Source organism: Cololabis saira, chromosome 16 (genome assembly GCF_033807715.1).
Source record: "Cololabis saira isolate AMF1-May2022 chromosome 16, fColSai1.1, whole genome shotgun sequence".
Lineage (NCBI taxonomy): Eukaryota > Metazoa > Chordata > Actinopteri > Beloniformes > Belonidae > Cololabis > Cololabis saira.
The window spans coordinates 43,159,815-43,180,609 of NC_084602.1; the positions used below are offsets into that span (position 1 = coordinate 43,159,815).

The window sequence follows — 20,795 nt, forward strand, 5'->3', positions numbered from 1 at the left end:
ATATATATATATATATATATATATATATATAATGCCCTCTATACTGGCGTCAACCAGACCTCCCTTGCACGCTGTGTATGTGTATATCTTCTTAGGGGGCCCTGAATGCATTAAGTGATGGGAGCATTATTTTAAAGGTGTTACTGGACCATCAAATGCTGCTACCCCTGAAATATTGATTTAAAATTGATAATATAGGATGTTGAGTATTTGATTCTTCAAAATACACGACCCATGACATGAATTGCATTACACTTTGGGAACATTATACGATAAAGAGGGAAAAAAAACATGCTAACGCTTTATTTGATATTCATTCAGTCATTGGCCTTTATTTAACCAGCAGGTCATTAAGAACATTCTCATTTACAATGACGGCCTGGTAAGAGACAAGGAAGTTGTTTAGGGAGTAAAACACAGTAAAATTGTAGTTCTACAAAGGTAGAAAAACCATTAGGTAACATTTTTCTGAATATAAGACGACCCTGAATATAAGACCACCCTCTTTTTCAAGACTTTTTTAAATTTTGTTTGAAAAAGTTTGAAAAAAGACTTTTTGAACACAAAATTCAATTTTTTATACAGAAAATAATTACAGTACAAAGAAAGAAATGATTAGGGAACTTTTGTGTAGAAAGGGAGCTGGAAAATCTCAATACTTGGTTTGATGTTAATAAATTATCTTTAAATATTAAGAAAATAAAATTCATGTTTTTTTTGGAATCAAAATGAAAGTGATGGTAATATTAAAAAATCTGTAATGTTGGGACTAAATTCCTTGGGGCGTCATTGACCAAAAGTTAACATGGAAACAACACATAAAATACATTAAAGGGAACATTTCAAAATCACTTGCAATCCTGTATAAATCCAGAATTGTACTGAATTCCAAGGCCTTGCATTTAATCTACCACTCATTGATTGTTCCTTATTCATCTTACTGTGTGGAATTGTGGGGATCCACCTTAAAAACCACCTTAAATTCAATAATAAAACTGCAAAAACAAACCATACGTATCATCAATAAGGCTGATAACTATACGCTCACACAAGAGACACTTTTTCTAAATTCTCATGTTATGAAATTTTACCATTTGTTTTATTATGAAATCATTCAAATTATGTTTAAAGCAAAATCAAAAATGCTCCCTGACTCAACACAGAGGTTCTTTTCAATCCAGGAGACTCCGTATAATCTTAGAGGTGTCTGCAATTTTACTGAACAAAAAGCTAAAAAAGGTCTGAAAAGGAGATGTGTCTCCATTATTGGAGTTAAATTCTGGAATGATGAAAACATACATTTAAAAACATTCTCTTTTGGTTTTTAAGAAAATGGTTTGTAAAGATATTTTTGCAGCTTATAAGTGTGATTGACTATCTGTTAATGTTTCTTTGCTTTTCTATTGTCTCTTTGCTTTTCTGGAGGTCGGTAGCCAAAAAAGAAAGTTGATCATATAAGATAGGCTTTTATAAACAGCAGCTTCTGCCTTTTCAGTCATTGTTCAACACGTGATTATTGGTTTTGTGTGAAATGTCAATGCTGTGCACACATTTTTTTGGTGTTGTGTTGTTTTTGTGTTGTCATGATTGAATAAACTTCATTGATTCATTATAACAATATATTGGAGAGAAACAGCCTGTTATTTTGCCTCATTCAAATCCTCATCTTGAAGTTTGCATCATAACTTCTCCTCAGCTGCCGGTTCACCTGCCGATCTTCACCCACTTTTCCCAGATTGGAGAAACTACGTTTCTCCATTTTCTGTTATCTCTTATCTTATCTTCTTCTCTTTTCTTTCTTACCGCTATTTTTTATTTTTCTTCTTTGTGACAGGGGTTTGCTTTGTTCTGGGGAGTTAAGTTCAGCATTCGCTTTAAAGATATCTGGCGCCATCTAGTGGTGTGAATGGGTATAACGTCTAGACCCCGAATGGAAGATGACCCCCACTTTTTCTGTCTGATTTCAATTTAAAAAAACACTGTCTTATATTCGGGACAATACGGTAAATGAACCTCCACACCTGTAGGGGGCGCTGCTGAGTTAAAAGCCTTTAAAGTGTCCTAACTCTGTATCACAACATGTAGATGAGATGAAGACCGACCCGACCCAAATCCAGAGCTCCAACAACGCTGGATGTTACGTGAGGGACTGTATCGAGTATTTAAGCAAACTTCAGCTGAAAGGGCGATGGGGACTTTATGAAGTCCCGCAGGAACCAAGCAGCAGGTTCCAGAACCAAGACCGGACTGGTGCAGAGACGTCCAACGACTTCATCACAATGAACTAAATTACCCCCAAGAAGCCAGCACTCAGCATTAAAGGGTGAAACTGCAGAACTGATTATCCTGGATTTCCAGCATCTGTTGAAAACATTCAGTGCGTTTACATGGGAAGTTTAATTCCTCTTTAATTCAGAAATAATAATAATTAAATAATAAAATTAAATCCGATTTAAAATGAGTAAAAATTACCACTTAAACACCTAATTCAGAATGAAAATGGCCATTCCGAATTAAACTTAATTCCGAAGTAAGTGGCTGGTTTATTCCGATTTTAAATCTGAATAGAATAATTCCAGATCATGTATTCACTCATTCCTCTTTAAATTAATTCCGGTCTTTCTTTCTGCTCGTTCCCTCCCCCGTCTGTCTCCATGACCTTATATTCCACTGGGCTGGTTTTCCTAACAAAGATTCAAGATGGCAGCACGCAGGGTAGCCGCAGGTTAGCAGCAGTAGTAGCATGTTAGCACCAGTAGCCGCAGGTTAGCACCAGTAGTAGCAGGTTAGCACCAGTAGTAGCAGGTTAGCACCAGTAGTAGCAGGTTAGCACCAGTAGCAGCAGGTTAGCACCAGTAGCAGCCGGTTAGCACCTGTAGCAGCAGGTTAGCACCTGTAGCAGCAGGTTAGCACCAGTAGCAGCAGGTTAGCAGCAGTAGTAGCAGGTTAGCACCAGTAACAGCAGGTTAGCACCAGTAGTAGCAGGTTAGCACCAGTAGCAGCAGGTTAGCACCAGTAGCAGCAGGTTAGCACCAGTAGCAGCAGGTTAGCACCAGTAGCAGCAGGTTAGCAGCAGTAGCAGCAGGTTAGCACCAGTAGCAGCAGGTTAGCAGCAGTAGTAGCAGGTTAGCACCAGTAGCAGCAGGTTAGCACCAGTAGTAGCAAGTTAGCACCAGTAGCAGCAGGTTAGCAGCAGTAGTAGCAGGTTAGCACCAGTAACAGCAGGTTAGCACCAGTAGTAGCAGGTTAGCACCAGTAGCAACATGTTAGCACCAGTAGCAGCAGGTTAGCACCAGTAGCAGCCGGTTAGCACCTGTAGCAGCAGGTTAGCACCAGTAGCAGCAGGTTAGCAGCAGTAGTAGCAGGTTAGCACCAGTAACAGCAGGTTAGCACCAGTAGTAGCAGGTTAGCACCAGTAGCAGCAGGTTAGCACCAGTAGCAGCAGGTTAGCACCAGTAGCAGCAGGTTAGCACCAGTAGCAGCAGGTTAGCAGCAGTAGCAGCAGGTTAGCACCAGTAGCAGCAGGTTAGCAGCAGTAGTAGCAGGTTAGCACCAGTAGCAGCAGGTTAGCACCAGTAGTAGCAAGTTAGCACCAGTAGCAGCAGGTTAGCAGCAGTAGTAGCAGGTTAGCACCAGTAACAGCAGGTTAGCACCAGTAGTAGCAGGTTAGCACCAGTAGCAACATGTTAGCATCAGTAGCAGCAGGTTAGCACCAGTAGTAGCTTAGCACCAGTAGTAGCAGGTTAGCAACAGGCTAGCACCTGTAGCAGCAGGTTAGCACCAGTAGTAGCATGTTAGCACCAGTAGTAGCAAGTTAGCATCAGTAGCAGCAGGTTAGCACCAGTAGTAGCTTAGCACCAGTAGTAGCAGGTTAGCACCAGTAGCAACATGTTAGCACCTGTAGCAGCAGGTTAGCAAAAGGCTAGCACCTGTAGCAGCAGGTTAGGACCAGTAGTAGCATGTTAGCACCAGTAGTAGCAAGTTAGCATCAGTAGCAGCAGGTTAGCACCTGTAGCAGCAGGTTAGCACCAGTAGCAGCCGGTTAGCACCAGTAGTAGCAGGTTAGCACCAGTAGTAGCAGGTTAGCACCAGTAGCAGCAGGTTAGCATCAGTAGCAGCAGGTTAGCACCTGTAGCAGCAGGTTAATAGCTGTAGCAGCATGTTAGCACCAGTAGCAGCAGGTTAGCACCAGTAGCAACATGTTAGCAACAATAGCAGCAGGTTAGCAGCAGGCTAGCACCTGTAGCAGCAGGTTAGCACCAGTAGCAGCAGGTTAGCACCAGTAGTAGCAGGTTAGCACCAGTAGTAGCAGGTTAGCACCAGTAGCACCAGGTTAGCACCAGTAGTAGCAGGTTAGCAACAATAGCAGCAGGTTAGCACCTGTAGTAGCAGGTTAGCACCAGTAGCAGCAGGTTAGCACCAGTAGTAGCAGGTTAGCACCAGTAGCAGCAGGTTAGCACCAGTAGCAACATGTTAGCATCAGTAGCAGCAGGTTAGCACCAGTAGTAGCTTAGCACCAGTAGTAGCAGGTTAGCACCAGTATCAGCAGGTTAGCACCAGTAGTAGCAGGTTAGCACCAGTAGCAGCAGGTTAGCACCAGTAGCAACATGTTAGCATCAGTAGCAGCAGGTTAGCACCAGTAGTAGCTTAGCACCAGTAGTAGCATGTTAGCACCAGTAGTAGCAAGTTAGCATCAGTAGCAGCAGGTTAGCACCTGTAGCAGCAGGTTAGCACCAGTAGCAGCCGGTTAGCACCAGTAGTAGCAGGTTAGCACCAGTAGTAGCAGGTTAGCACCAGTAGCAGCAGGTTAGCATCAGTAGCAGCAGGTTAGCACCTGTAGCAGCAGGTTAATAGCTGTAGCAGCATGTTAGCACCAGTAGCAGCAGGTTAGCACCAGTAGCAACATGTTAGCAACAATAGCAGCAGGTTAGCAGCAGGCTAGCACCTGTAGCAGCAGGTTAGCACCAGTAGTAGCAGATTAGCACCAGTAGCACCAGGTTAGCACCAGTAGTAGCAGGTTAGCAACAATAGCAGCAGGTTAGCACCTGTAGTAGCAGGTTAGCACCAGTAGCAGCAGGTTAGCACCAGTAGTAGCAGGTTAGCACCAGTAGCAGCAGGTTAGCACCAGTAGCAACATGTTAGCATCAGTAGCAGCAGGTTAGCACCAGTAGTAGCTTAGCACCAGTAGTAGCAGGTTAGCAACAGGCTAGCACCTGTAGCAGCAGGTTAGCACCAGTAGTAGCATGTTAGCACCAGTAGTAGCAAGTTAGCATCAGTAGCAGCAGGTTAGCACCAGTAGCAGCAGGCGCAGGCAGGTGGAAGCAGCAACGGGATAACCATGGGGGCCGGGACCGGGACTGCAGGCCAGAACGCAGCTCCCGAGGCTCCGGCCTGCAAACATGCACAAAAGAGAAAAAAGGGGGGCCGGCACAAGAAACTACAGGAACGATGGACAAAAATGATAGCTATGAGATATTTATAATAAATAAAAATGGTAATGGAGAAGAGAGGAAGGGAACAGGGGAGGAGAAGAAGGGTGAGAGGCACCGCCCAGTGGATCATGTCGGTCCCCCCTGCAGCATAAGCCTATAGCAGCATATCTACCACCAAGCTATATTTGAGACTAACTATTATAGTCTTGTTCTATAGCTGCAACTATGACTACTGACTCTAACACACTAGAGTTTACACTACCTAGAGATTATTATGTGTCCACTAGAGGGCAAATTAATGCATTTAAATGCAGTAATTTATGTGTCCACTAGAGGGCAAATAAATGCATTTAAATGCAGTAATTTATGTGTCCACTAGAGGGCAAATCAGTAATTTTAATGCATTTATTTATGTGTCCACTAGAGGGCAAATAAATGCATTTAAATGCAGTGATTTAAGTGTCTACTAGAGGGCAAATAAATGCATTTAAATGCAGTAATTTATGTGTCCACTAGAGGGCAAATAAATAATTTTAATGCAGTAATTTATGTGTCCACTAGAGGGCAAATAAATGCATTTAAATGCAGTAATTTATATGTCCACTAGAGGGCAAATAAATGCATTTAAATGCATTAACTTATATGTCCACTAGAGGGCAAATAAATGCATTTAAATGCAGTAATTTATGTGTCCACTAGAGGGCAAATCAGTAATTTTAATGCATTTATTTATGTGTCCACTAGAGGGCAAATAAATGCATTTAAATGCAGTGATTTAAGTGTCTACTAGAGGGCAAATAAATGCATTTAAATGCAGTAATTTATGTGTCCACTAGAGGGCAAATAAATAATTTTAATGCAGTAATTTATGTGTCCACTAGAGGGCAAATAAATGCATTTAAATGCAGTAATTTATATGTCCACTAGAGGGCAAATAAATAATTTTAATGCAGTAATTTATGTGTCCACTAGAGGGCAAATAAATGCATTTAAATGAGGTAATTTATGTGTCCACTAGAGAGCAAATAATTAATTTTAATGCATTTATTTATGTTTCCACTAGAGGGCAAATAAATGCATTTAAATGTAGTAATTTATGTGTCCACTAGAGGTAAAATAAATACATTTAAATGCAGTAATTTATGTGTCCACTAGAGGGCAAATAAATGCATTTACATTCAGTAATTTATGTGTCCACTAGAGGGCAAATAAATGCATTTAAATGCAGTAATTTATGTGTCCACTAGAGGGCAAATAAATGCATTTACATGCAGTAATTTATGTATCCACTAGAGGGCAAATAAATGCATTTAAATGCAGTAATTTATGTGTCCACTAGAGGGCAAATAAATGCATTTAAATGCAGTAATTTATGTGTCCACTAGAGGGCAAATAAATGCATTTAAATGCAGTAATTTATGTGTCCACTAGAGGGCAAATAAATGCATTTAAATGCAGTACTTTATGTGTCCACTAGGTGGAAAATAAATGCATTTAAATGCAGTAATTTATGTGGCCACTAGAGGGCAAATAAATGCATTTAAATGCCGTAATTTGTGTGTCCAGTAGGGGGCAAATAAATGCATTTAAATGCAGTAATTTATGTGTCCACTAGAGGGCAAATAAATGCATTTAAATGCAGTAATTTATGTGTCCACTAGAGGGCAAATAAATGCATTTAAATGCAGTACTTTATGTGTCCACTAGGTGGAAAATAAATGCATTTAAATGCCGTAATTTGTGTGTCCAGTAGGGGGCAAATAAATGCATTTAAATGCAGTAATTTATGTGTCCACTAGAGGGCAAATAAATGCATTTACATGCAGTAATTTATATGTCCACTAGGGGGCAATTTAATGCATTTTAATGCATTTATTTATGTGTCCACTAGAGGGCAAATAAATGCATTTAAATGCAGTAATTTATGTGTCCACTAGGGGGCAAATAAATGCATTTAAATGTAGTAATTTATGTGTCCACTAGAGGGCAAATAAATGCATTTACATTCAGTAATTTATGTGTCCACTAGAGGGCAAATAAATGCATTTAAATGCAGTAATTTATGTGTCCACTAGAGGGCAAATAAATGCATTTACATTCAGTAATTTATGTGTCCACTAGAGGGCAAATAAATGCATTTACATGCAGTAATTTATATGTCCACTAGGGGGCAAATTAATGCAATTTAATGCATTTATTTATGTGTCCACAAGAGGGCAAATAAATGCATTTAAATGCAGTAATTTATGTGTCCACTAGAGCAGTGATTCTTAACCATAGGGCCGCGGCCCACACTTGGGCCGCGAGCGCCATCTAGTGGGCCGCGAAAAGAATTCAGTTTTGTACATGTGGGCCGCGAGGGCCGCGGGACTGCATAGCAACTCCCGACCAAATGAGGAGAAGAAGACCCTCAGCTAGCTGTACGTGTAATAGTAAGAGAAATGGTGTGTATTTACAGAGTAAATCCTTCATTTTGCACAGAGTACGTTTAGATCCACCAGGATCAGGGATCGATTACTTGGGTCTGCGCCCAGAGCGAGCGAGCGAGCGCGCGGCGTGATCATTTATCCTGACGCGTCCCCGCGGCCGGGGAGTTCGGTGCTGCTCGGGCGGCTCCGTCGTTACTGCTGAAGGATTGTACATGTAGATGTGTGGGCTGGACTGTTCGGGCTCGCAAAACCATCGGAAAGTGACTCTGCTGCAGCGGCCAGAGAGCTGCGGGTTCTCCCCGTCTCAGCTGATCAGGCTCGGATGAAATCCGACACGCGCAGTCCTGACAACTTATTAATGTAAATAAAACTTAGTAAGTTACTTAGTAAGTAATTAGCTTGACTCTTACAGAGATGAGAACTGTAACAGGTGGAAAGGAAAAGTTCAACCTGGAATGGACAGATTCATCCTGGTTCAGTCTTCCCACTGGGACAAAACCAGTGTGTTCAGAGACCGCGGCGTTCAAAGTGCAAAAATGAAACGCCACTGAAACAAAACACAAAGTTTTTCATCAAACATATCCACTCAAGTCTGAACTGAAGTCACAGAAAATAAGCTGACCATCTTAAAACATGGTTGGGTCCACATACAGCTGTGAAGCAGCTTTCTCCACAATGAACATAATTAAAACTAAATATCGTTCCAGGTTCATCAATGAGCACCTTCTCATGCATATGATAACCTGACACCATCCAGCCCAGATTTAAAGTTCTGACAGGAGAAATTAGAGCTCAGTTCTCTCACTGAACAACAGAAAGTGAGGGCATAAGATTAAGGGGAAGAAAGAAAAACTGCAAAACTGTTCAATTGTTAAGATGTGTTTATATTCATTTATTATAAAAATGTGTTGAGACAATAAACAAAGAAAAGGGGACATTCAAACTGCTGGTAAATAAATAAAATAAGATAGCATTTGAAAAATAAAATAAAATCTATTTTATTTTTAAGAGAAAAAAATATGTGTAATTGAAGTTACACATGTTAATGGGCAAATATGTACTTTTTTTTAATATAACAGTCAGATGCAGATGTTGATACAACTATGAGGTTACTTGAATATATATATATATATATATATATATATATATATATATATATATATATATATATATATATATATATATATATATATATTATGATGTTCTGGACTTTCGCTTGAGTAAATTTTCTCTAAATGGACCTCTTAAAGTTGAATACCCCTGCTATACAGTGTTGATATTTAACGGGTCCCGGGCCACTCTGTACTGAAAAAATTGGGCCCCAAGGTCAGAAAGGTTAAGAACCCCTGCACTAGAGGGCAAATAAATGCATTTAAATGCAGTAATTTATGTGTCCACTAGAGGGCAAAAATAAATGCATTTAAATGCAGTAATTTATGTGTCCACTAGATGGAAAATAAATGCATTTAAATGCAGTAATTTATATGTCCACTAGAGGGCAAATAAATGCATTTAAATGCAGTAATTTATGTGTCCACTAGAGGGCAAATAAATGCATTTAAATGCAGTAATTTATGTGTCCACTGGATGGAAAATAAATGCATTTAAATGCAGTAATGTATGTGTCCACTAGAGGACAAATAAATGCATTTAAATGCAGTAATGTATGTGTCCACTAGAGGGCAAATAAATGCATTTAAATGCAGTAATTTATGTGTCCACTAGAGGGCAAGTAAATGCATTTAAATGCAGTAATTTATGTGTCCACTAGAGGGCAAATAAATGCATTTAAATGCAGTAATTTATGTGTCCACTAGAGGGCAAATAAATGCATTTAAATGCAGTAATTTATGTGTCCACTAGAGGGCAAATAAATGCATATAAATGCAGTAATTTATGTGTCCACTAGACGGCAAATAAGTAATTTTAATGCAGTAATTTATGTGTCCACTAGAGGGCAAAAAAATATATTTAAATGTAGCAATTCAAGTGTCCACTAGAGGGCAAATAAATGCATTTAAAAACGTTATTTTATGTGTCCACTAGAGGGAAAATAAATGCATTTAAAAACGGTAATTTATGTGTCTACTAGAGGGCAAATCAATGCATTTACATGTAATAATTTATGTGTCCACTAGAGGGCAAATAAATGCATTTAAATGCAGTAATTTATGTGTCCACTAGAGGGCAAATAAATGCATTTACATGTAATAATTTATGTGTCCACTAGAGGGCAAATAAATGCATTTAATTGAAGTAACTTATTTGTCCACTAGAGGGCAAAAAAATGCATTTAAATGCAGTAATTTATGTGTCCACTAGAGGGCAAATAAATGCATTTAAAAACGTTACTTTATGAGTCATGTCTATATATATATATATATATATATATATATATATATATATATATATATATATATATATATATATATATATATATATATATATATATATATATATATATACATTGGATCCTGGACCCTAGTGGTCTGTAGAGGACCTGCAGGTCCGGATCTGGACCCTAGTGGTCTGTAGAGGACCTGCAGGTCTGGATCTGGACCCTAGTGGTCTGTAGAGGACCTGCAGGTCTGGATCTGGACCCTAGTGGTCTGTAGAGGACCTGCAGGTCTGGATCTGGACCCTAGTGGTCTGTAGAGGACCTTGCAGGTCTGGATCTGGACCCTAGTGGTCTGTAGAGGACCTGCAGGTCTGGATCTGGACCCTAGTGGTCTGTAGAGGACCTGCAGGTCTGGATCTGGACCCTAGTGGTCTGTAGAGGACCTGCAGGTCTGGATCTGGACCCTAGTGGTCTGTAGAGGACCTTGCAGGTCTGGATCTGGACCCTAGTGGTCTGTAGAGGACCTGCAGGTCTGGATCTGGACCCTAGTGGTCTGTAGAGGACCTGCAGGTCTGGATCTGGACCCTAGTGGTCTGTAGAGGACCTGCAGGTCTGGTTATGAAGATTGTTGGTATTTCCTGTCGTGTAAACAGGAAGTGACAGGGTGAGGATGTGGTTTTTGACATGTGTCAGTTTTCTTGATTTTGATGTTTTCACGTGTTATTACTTTATTTTGTCCTAATTTCACTGCAAGACGTGTTTTGTTTTTTTACTTTTGGTTTGGTTTTGTTTTCCACAGAAACCCGGCCAGCCCCTCCTTCCCTTCCTGCCCCAACACGATTATTCATGACAGGAAACGTTTCATGGAGATTTGATTTGTTGGTGATCAGGTTTTTTCCTCTGGGCTTCCCTCCCACCATCCGTCTGCTGCAGCTGACTCAGTCTGCTGAGATCCTCTCCACCAGGACCAGGACCAGGACCAGGACCAGAACCAGGACCGATCAGGACCAGGACCAGGACCAGGACCAGGACCAGGACCAGGACCAGATCTGCTGAGATCGTCTCCACCAAAGACCTGCAGGATGTACGGAGCGGTAAGTAGTTCCTCACCGGTTCAGGTTTCCAGCCTAGTCCAGGATCTAGAGTTTCCACCTTTCAGAAATAGAAAAAAACGACGCCCCGATTTCAGCCGCGCAGGCGCCAAAAAAAGGGAACTCCCCAAAACTTCTAAACTGCATAGAAATTTATTTATTTTATATGAAAAAAACAAATGCTTTGATTTAAAGTTTAAAGTGCTTTAATAGCATTGAACTTGCAGGACTGTACAGACAGACAACCATATAGCAACTGAAATATCCTCCTATGCTAATATGCTACGTAAGTCCACATCAGCCCAGATGTAGAATAAAGATACAGGTGAAGGATATGGTGTAAAAGTTGATTTTTTTCAATAATTCAACTCAAAAAATAAAGGCTTGAAATATCTCACTTTGAATGTAGTGGGAAATAATATATTTGTTTCACTTTTAGTTGAATTTACTACGAATAAAGTTTTGCAATATATTCAAATGTGTATTGGGTTTAGCCTGAGAATAAACTTAGTTAGATTTTAAGAATCTAGATTGCTGGATTTTGACACTGCTGTAAGAATAACATCTTTTAGGAATTAATAATTGCTTTTTTTAAGGCTTAGGCATGATGATGTGACTGGTTAGGTTTAGGAAAACTCCACGGTTCCAACGCAAACCATCAAGACTTTCTTGTTCTGGGTCTCAGGTTTCTCTGGTCTTCTTTTTCTGACATTTTCACACATTTTTCTTCGTAGACGACTCTGTATTCTCCCAGTCAGTAAATCTTAGGCCACGTTTCCACAGAGCCGGGTATTTACAAAAACTATACGTTTATAAAAATCCCATCATTTCCAGGAACCTGCATAAATATCTGTTAAGGTGCTATGAGCAGCCAAACCTACAGGGGGCAGTGTAACGAGAAGATAAAGTCATGCTAGCCAATCAGAATCCTGGAAAAAAACATCAACAAATGACACGAGTAACTTCCAGTTACTTCCAAGATGAACCAGAGTCTTTGGTTTGGAGTGACAGAGAAGTGGAGTTACTTTTAAGTGTGACGTTAAAATATAAAACAGGTAAAATACTAGAAAATATTGACGGTTACAAACTAATTGTAACCACAGGTGTCACTCATGACGCTGGTGACGTTTCTGTCTCATAATGTGACGTTCTGAAGCCTAAATGTCCGTTTCTCTCCGTTTACAAGCAAACGTGAAGACGGAGGTTTTAAAAATCTACACTTTGGCCGGAGTTTTCAGAAATGATGGTTTTTGGAGACTTTGAGCTTCGTTTTCGTGTAAACTAACGAATAAAACGCCTGAAAAAGCCACCGTTTTTGCTCCGTGTAAACGGGGCCTGACTCTGCAGGTTTGTGGTATGAACTTGTTCTGTGTGGGATTCCTGCTCCTCAGTGACTTTTTCCAGGAAACTGTACATATTTATTTGGACCTGAGCTTCTCCAACTCCGTCCAGGCTCCACACGTGGAAGTCCCGAGCCGCCAGTGCCTGGTGGAGATCCAGAACAAGAGCTCCTGCTGCTCCCTGACCGACCCTCGGTAAGTCCCAGCATGCATCTGGCTTCCAGTTGAGTCAGAAAGTTTAACCAGGGCTCGGCAACCCGGGGCTCTAGAGCCGCATGCAGCTCTTTAGCGTGGCCCTAGTGGTCGTAGTGACTAGGATCTACTACGATGTTTTGTTGGACACCAGAATAACTGGTGCCGTGTTTTTGCCTTTAAATATGTTTAAAGGTATGAAAACATTAAAGTTTTCAGTTATAATTGCATAAATTGTCTATATTTCATTACTTTATTTACTGTCTTGGGGTTACATTTGCATAAAAAGCTAAAAACCAAATTCTCAGAAATTAAAAACCGAAATACACCGAAAATGGAAAAAATAAAAACGGAATGTGGGGAAAACTAAGAGTGTTTCCTGGAGTGAGCAGGCCGCTTCAACCTGAGGAGTGAGTGGGCCGCTTCAACCTGAGGAGTGAGCAGGCTGCTTCAATCTGAGGAGTGAGCAGGCCGCTTCAACCTGAGGAGTGAGCGGGCTGCTTCAATCTGAGGAGTGAGCAGGCTGCTTCAATCTGAGGAGTGAGCGGGCTGCTTCAATCTGAGGAGTGAGCAGGCCGCTTCAACCTGAGGAGTGAGCAGGCCGCTTCAACCTGAGGAGTGAGCAGGCCGCTTCAACCTGAGGAGTGAGCAGGCCGCTTCAATCTGAGGAGTGAGCAGCTTCTTTTCACCAGACAGGGTGGGGTTTCTCTGGCCGGACGTAGCGCGTGAAAGGATCACGTTATTTTGGCCAGATCCCCCCATGTGTTGCCCCGGTTGTCCAGAGGGGGCAGTAGAGCCCAGGACTGTTGCATGTTTTTGTGAGGGTAGAGAACATTAGCTACCCAGGGGAACACAGGGAGAACATGCAAACTCCACACAGAAAGGCCCTTTAGCCAACCCCACCCAGGGTGCTGAAGTCATGGGGGAACTAACACGCACTTCAGCGCCCACAGCGTCCCCGGCAGGAAATGAACCCAGGACCTTCTTGCTGTGAGACGCTGCACTACCAGCTGCACCACCGTGCCCCGCTATGAATCAGATCGAATCTTGATAATCGATTCGGAATCTTAAGAATTGGAATCGAATCAATTCTCAACATTTGAATCGATCCCCAGGCCTAGATGTGACTGGTTAGGTTTGGGTTTGGGTCTGAGGGACTCTCCGGTAACGGTGTGTCTTGTGTCTCTTGTGTCTCTGGTGTCTCTTGTGTCTCTCTCTGGTGTCTCTCTCGTGTCTCTGGTGTCTCTCTCTTGTGTCTCTTGTGTCTCTCTCTGGTATCTCTCTCTTGTGTCTCTCATGTCTCTCTCTGGTGTCTCTCGTGTCTCTTGTGTCTCTCTCTTGTGTCTCTTGTGTCTCTCGTGTATCTCCTGTCCAGCGTCCACCTGGTCAGCGGCAGCAGCGAGGCTCCTCTGCCGCCGATGCTCAAGCCGTCCGAAGCCGGAAGCGCTCGCTTCGTAAAGTCGGTGGGGGCGCGCGGGTCGGTGGGCGTCTTCACCTACGACCTCGTCCACCAGTCCAGCAAACAGCACCGGGGCAAGATGGCCGTCATGTTCTCCGTCCCCTACGACTTCAACCTGTACTCCAACTGGTACGCCGTGGGGATGTTCGGCGGGGACCAGCCCTGCGATAAGGACCTGTACGAGCTGATGTACAAGGGCGGGGAGAAGGGCTTCGTCCGGGGCAGAGCTAAGGGGCCCGGGCTGACCCACAGGATGGACCGGGTCACCGTCAGGGCCACCATGTCCGACAGCTACCGGCCCGTCCTGAAGGTGGACGTCTGCGACAACTGACACCCTGTTTCAGACCAGTTACCCCAGTGCTGGAAAGGAATCTGTCAAAAATCATAAAGATTGTGCACTTGGTGACAAGTTTTTGATATTTGGCATGTTAGTTATGGACCAAATTTAGGGGACCCGTCAAAATCTGCTGATTGACTTAATCCTTTCAAATAGGAAGGAAAACATTACTGCCTCTGCGGTCTTTGCACTTTGTTTTAGTGATCACTGTCTGTTGTATGTATACGCAGTTGTAAACGGGAAAAGTGCAGATGTTTCTCATGTTTGATCATTAAAGAGTCTGTTCAGACGTGATGAAACAATAAACTCTGATCCAGTTTCAGCCTGGTGTGATTTTTCTTGGTTGAATATCTCTCTACAAATCTAGAGCTCTTCAACATGTTGGAGAAACAGCAGCGTAACAAGACAAAGATCACATTTAAAAGGTTTTATTACTTAGTCATGTGATGCCGCCCGGTACAAACGTGTCGTTATCAGACGTGTTCAGGCCGAGTTAATTCAGCTCATTATCTGGCATCAAACCGGCACCTCAGGCGTCTCTGACGCTCCCTGGAGATGCAGGTGGAGGGGTCGGGCCACGCCCACTAGACCAGGCCACGCCCACCAGGTCGGGCCACACCCGCCAGCTGCCTGCAGGTGACCGCAACACAAAAAATAATACATAACCCCATTTCTTCTTCTGGCTCTCGACGAAGGCGGACGTTTTTCTGCTCATCTCCCTCCCTATCTGCCCTGCTGCTGCTTTTTGTCCTGTCTTGTCTTTCAGAGCCTCTCTTTTTCACTCCTCTGAAATTCTACAATCATGGAATTGATTAACTGGTCTCTCAGCACAATTGACCAAATTTTTGCGACGAGAAGTCAGGGGACAAGGGAGCCCTACTGCCCCGTGGGACATTTTTTGCCGGATACACAATGGATTCCTGGAAACATTCGAAACCGTTGTGCTTGGTGATTCTGTCTGTTGAGGACGTTGAAGATGCTTCATAATTGGATTTATGATCATAGGATTTCTTCTAATTGGAGTGGGGGGATTCCTAGTCTATCGGCAAACGCGTAAGTCGTCGACAGCTGTTCTGGCCCTTTCTGAGCTGCCGGACGTTGCTGAAGGATCAAGCAAGGTGATCAACGCTCAGACTTTAACGTTGGGGGAGCAAAGCCGTAAGCTGGATGCGATTCTTGAACAGAATCGCAGGCTAGCGGCGGTCTTTGAGCTTGTTGGCAAGATGGAGAAGACCTTGGAGAAGTTGGAAGCTCGGCTCTGCGTGAATTGATCACAAATTCGTCTGTTTGGAGTCGCCACTGAGGAAACAGAGACTTAAGGCAGACGGAAAAGTACTGAGGCTGCCTATTTTTCTCAATACATTTATTGAGAAAAACATTTGTCTATAATCTGACCTTGACTAGCTTGGCAGGCTGCTCCAGTCACAATCTCCCTGGTGGAATGTAAACAAGGGACTCTGCCCCCACTAGCCCTCCCTCTCTCCAGGAACATCTGTGGACCTGTTTCAGAACTGACCAACGTCTGATAACATCAAGGACATTGGCTGAGGAGTAGCTCTGTGGCGAAGTTTCACAGACTTGCCGCTCACACTTACCGATAAACACACCTCCCTGATTCTCAACGCCTTCCTGGGCCCCCCCTCTTATCAGCCCCCCCCCAAATGCAGTCTCCGGGTTTCGAGCGCCACAAAGCCGCAGCGATCACTTGGATGCACTGTGCCGGGATCCGGGCGTGTGGTACGCGTCAACGCAGACCACACGCCGTCACTGACGCCGTCACTGACGCCGTCACTGACGCCGTCACTGACGCCGTCACTGACGCCGTCACTGACGCCGTCACTGACCTGCACCTCCCGAAAATTGTAACTACTCGTCGAGGCGACGCAGACCACACGCAGACGGAGAGGCTGTGATTGGTTCGCTTGGTAGCAACGCATTTCCAGTGTTGTGCAACTCAGGTAGCTAAGCTGATCAGTTATCGAAGGCTATTAATGAATATTATTAATAATTATTAATAATTAATAAAGTCGACTATTTATCAAATTGTATTATCAAAATGATAATAATTATCGTATGGGGCACCACCCCGGGGCCTTAATCCAGGGAAAAATGATAACTCTCAGATGATTAAGGTTTAAGTATAGTATAATTGAAGGCGTGCAGTTCGAGCTCTGAGCTCTGTCAAACAAATCAGTTTGTGACCAAATCTTGTATGAAATAACAACAACCACTCATTAAAAATCAATCAGAATTTATTTACATACAGGTGTCAAAAGATGATAAACGCAACACCCCAAATAATTCTGATGGCACACTACGTATTATAAAACCATTAACTAACTAGAAAAACAACAATCAATAAAAATGAAATAAAAGTTAAATGCATGGAAGGTAAAAGGAATCAAAGCGATAATAAACACAATAACGAACACAATAATGATAATGTACAGTAATACGCATACGGTAATCTCATTAAACATAAATTCAGCTTTACACCGTTCTAACTGACTGATCGCCCAAACCCAACCTCACGTCTCCTCTGGATTCTGGATCTGGGCTGCGGGCTCTGTCGGTGGTGACCGGGTTCCTGCCGGGGGTTCCCGGTGTCAGAGAGTTCCGGTTCAGCTTTGATCCCACCGCCGATCGCTTCTGGCGGGGATGCTCCGATAGCGAGCGGTTCCTCAGTCTCTGGCCTGCTCCTAACTTAAAAAGAAAAGGGCAACAGTTGCTGCAGCGGCGCCTCACGCCGGCTCTCTGGTCCTGACCGCGGCCTCAACAATGGCCTCGTTGCGCACGGGGGGCCGGTTCCTCCCTCGGAACGTCGGCTCACGTCCCGTGTGTGTCGCCGGGCTGCGGGAGGGGTTCGCGGGTCCAAGGCTGGAGGTTCTACGGCGGGTTCTGGCGGAGCAGTCGTCCTGGACGGCACGGCCCCTGGTGTGGGAAAAGTGCTCGAAGTGAAGAAAGGAGTTAGCAGACAGAGAGAGTTGAGAGCGCAGCGCTCTGGTATCGGATTTTATGCCCGGCCTGTTAATGCAGGTCATGAACGGCTCCCTCCCCGCCCCAGGATCTCGGGGAAAAGGTGAGTAGATGCGGCAGCGGCTGCACCGTCGGCAGGAACGTCCGTTCGGTCCGCTGGCTGAGGGAGAGAGAGCGCTCGGCAGGACAGGAGTTTGAGTTCCGCAGGCTGCGTGACGTCACCAGCCCCTGGCCAGTGATTGGGTGCTCCCCGCTTTTGGGCTTGGGGGCGGTTTTACTCTGAGGGACAGTCCCCCCCCTTTCAGGACCCTCCACTGGTTTCCTGGGGGCTCCACTGCGTCTGAACCCCCCCTGGTGTCGTAACCCCAAGGGGTCTGTTCTCTGGTCCCTTTGCGTTGTCTTTTCCTTTGTTCCTCCAGGAACCCTGCTGATTTTGTGGGGCTTATGGGTCTGACCCCCCCCTGGTGTCGTAAACCCCATGGGGTCTGTTCTCTGGTCTGGAGTCATAAAACTCTGGCCCCAAGACGAAACCAAAGTCTTGCTTTCACTTGGAATTCATAATCCTGAAATATACATTTATAACAGTCCACATGATCACTGGGTTTGGTCCAACACCAGTTTCCGGTTTGAAGCAGTCGTGAACTTTCAGGGCTCTTTTCTTCGTGTATGTGTGATTTTTTTTGTTTGGTTTTTTGCACAATAGTTGTCCTTATCTCTTTCATTCACTGTGACTGGAAAAAGTTGGATAAACCATTCAGGAAAAGATCGCTAACTAGCGGTCACAGAAAGATATTATTTATGGACTTTCAATGGACAACAATAAACAACGATGACTTTCTGATTAATAATATCATAATTCTGGGTAAATTCCACAAATCCAAGTATATGAAAGTGAAACCTCGATTCTGTGTTTTCCATAACGAATTCCTTCACTTTTCTAAAGCCCTTAAACTCATGACAAAAAGAAATGAAATACAACTTTTGAACATAATTGTTGAATATAATTTATCGGATAAGCCCCTTCAATTATTTTCCTTTTTGTTTTTTGTTTTTTTTTTGTTTTAAATATTTTTATTGAACAAATAGTTTTCTTTTTTTTTTTTACCTTGTCTGCACACATATTAATGATTGATACCATGACGGTAGAAACCAAAGGTATATATATATATATATGTGCATTATTACTATATTTAAAATATATACATATATATACGCATACATATGTGTACACATACATAAATATACACATACAAACCCAGTGTTTTTTTTATTTTTTATTTTTTTTGGGGGGGGGGGGGGGTTGACGACATCCACTGCCAATCCAGGAAGCAGGAACACACAGAGACACACGTCAAGCACTGGAAATCAGCAACAAAAAACCACAAACAAAACACGAAACCGGCACGGAGCCAACCAAAACAACAACAGCAATCGACCTAAATCTTGATATCTGATCGCAGTCTGAGCTAAGCTACCGCTAACTAACCACAAAAACTACAGAGCAAGCATGCAGGTGAACAAGCCGGTGTATGTCTATGTGTGTGTATGCGTGTATGTATATGATCATGCGTGTGTGTGTGTGTGTGTGTATGTGTGTGTGTATGTATATGTTTGTGTGGCTGTGTATGTTTGTGCATATGTATGTGACTGAGTGGCTATATGTGTGTGTGTGTGTGTGTGTGTGTGTGTGTGTGTGTGTGTGTGTGTGTGTGTGTGTGTGTGTGTGTGTGTGTGTGGGGGGGGGGGGGGGGGGTGAGCAGCCCCGCTACCCGCGAGACCAGAGGCCGACACGGAAGAACCCGGAACCCAGGCCACCGGCAACCCCACAGAGGGGAGAAGCAGGAGGGAGGCAACCCACCGCCTGCGAGATCCCCCCCCCCCCGGCGGCGGCCGAGGGGGCCCGCGGGCGGGGCCCCCACGGCGCGGAAAGAAGCAGCCAGGGATCCCACGGCGGCGGATCGCGACCCAGGCAAACCCCAGCCACCCGGTCCGTGCCGGACACGTGGCCAGGAGGCCCTCACCCTCCGGGCCAACGACCCCCACCCGGTAGGGGGCCATCCTGCCCGGAGAGACAGAGCTGCCCCAGCTGCCGACGCGGGCAGGTGCACCCGCCCCCACGAAAGTGGCCCTCCAAAACCAGAGGGGCGCCCCGCCGCGGAGGCAGCGGGCAGCGGGGGGGACCGGAGACGGGCCCGGAGAGAGGGAACCCCCCAACAAGGCGACACCCCGCGCAGGCGCGACAACAGATGGCCCCAGACCCAGGCATCCCATTCATTCATCCATTCACCTAGCCGATACCTATACTAATAATAAGATATACTATACATAATAATAATAATAATAATAATAATAATAATAATAATAATAATAATAATAATAATAATAATAATAATAATAATAATAATAATAATAATAAACCTCCGCTAATGAATGAGCTTCGTTACGAGCTTTGATACAGACTGAGTGAATGAGGAAATGAAACAGTGTGTCTGACTCTGTAAGAGGGAGGAGACAGAGAGAAACGCAAGATTTGTTGAAGAAAACCTGCTCCCGACCAGGTTAGGTTCACAGAGATTAAATTACCTCTCTTTCTGAAACAGAAAACCCAGAGTTTCCCTCATCTCGGGATTAACATACTCAAGGTTTCCCAAATCCTGCTTTCTGAAACAGGGCCCTGGTGACCACTGACTTATTAAGTGTATTCTTAGGAACACATATACCTTCGATTTAAATAATCACTTATTACCCATAACTTAGTTTGGATCCTTCTTTGAGGTTGTACTGGCCAAGCAGTGTTTTAAATAAGGAAGGAGGGTAGGACTTCCGCTTGACTGCTGCCAAGACCAAACCCAAGTTGCTTGCTGTGATCCATTTTTGGCGATATGCTGACCTGTTATAAAGAAATCCAAAATAAGAGAGATAGTTCACATAGACCAGTGGTCACTAACCATGCTCTTGTTAGTATTTGATGATGATGATGATGTTGATGATGATGATGATGATGATGATGATGATGATGATGATGATGATGATGATGATGATGATGATGATGATAACAACAACAACAATCATAAAACAGCTGAAGCTTTTCAAGGGCTTGATGACAAGTTATTAATTAGAATCAGATGTAAAACATGCAGGGCAGTAGTTTTACAGGACCAGGGTTGGTGACCACTGACCTTGAAAGTTCTTGCTTAACAA

The 20,795-nt window shown here is 43.6% G+C and overlaps 3 protein-coding genes across 3 annotated transcripts in view; all 3 read left to right on the forward strand.

Moving 5' to 3' along the window:
- The window catches only part of LOC133462228 (GTPase IMAP family member 9-like), a 206,793-nt gene that overhangs the window by 9,259 nt on the left and 176,739 nt on the right, over positions 1-20,795 (forward strand). The gene's annotated exons all lie outside the window — the stretch shown is intronic.
- The window catches only part of LOC133462759 (GTPase IMAP family member 7-like), a 189,306-nt gene that overhangs the window by 8,883 nt on the left and 159,628 nt on the right, over positions 1-20,795 (forward strand). The window lies entirely within an intron of this gene.
- On the forward strand, positions 10,953-14,907 carry LOC133462760 (DELTA-sagatoxin-Srs1a-like). The gene is made up of 3 exons (XM_061744187.1): positions 10,953-11,293; positions 12,743-12,825; positions 14,198-14,907. Exons 1-3 carry the CDS (start codon positions 11,282-11,284, stop codon positions 14,610-14,612), a joined length of 510 nt encoding a protein of 169 aa, XP_061600171.1. The 5' UTR covers positions 10,953-11,281; the 3' UTR covers positions 14,613-14,907.

What these genes read in the sequence shown, in the direction of transcription:
- LOC133462760 (XM_061744187.1), top strand. An exon ending in TGCTCCCTGACCGACCCTCG is followed by an intron (nt 12,826 to 14,197) that starts GTAAGTCCCAGC and finishes TCTCCTGTCCAG; the next exon opens with CGTCCACCTGGTCAGCGGCA.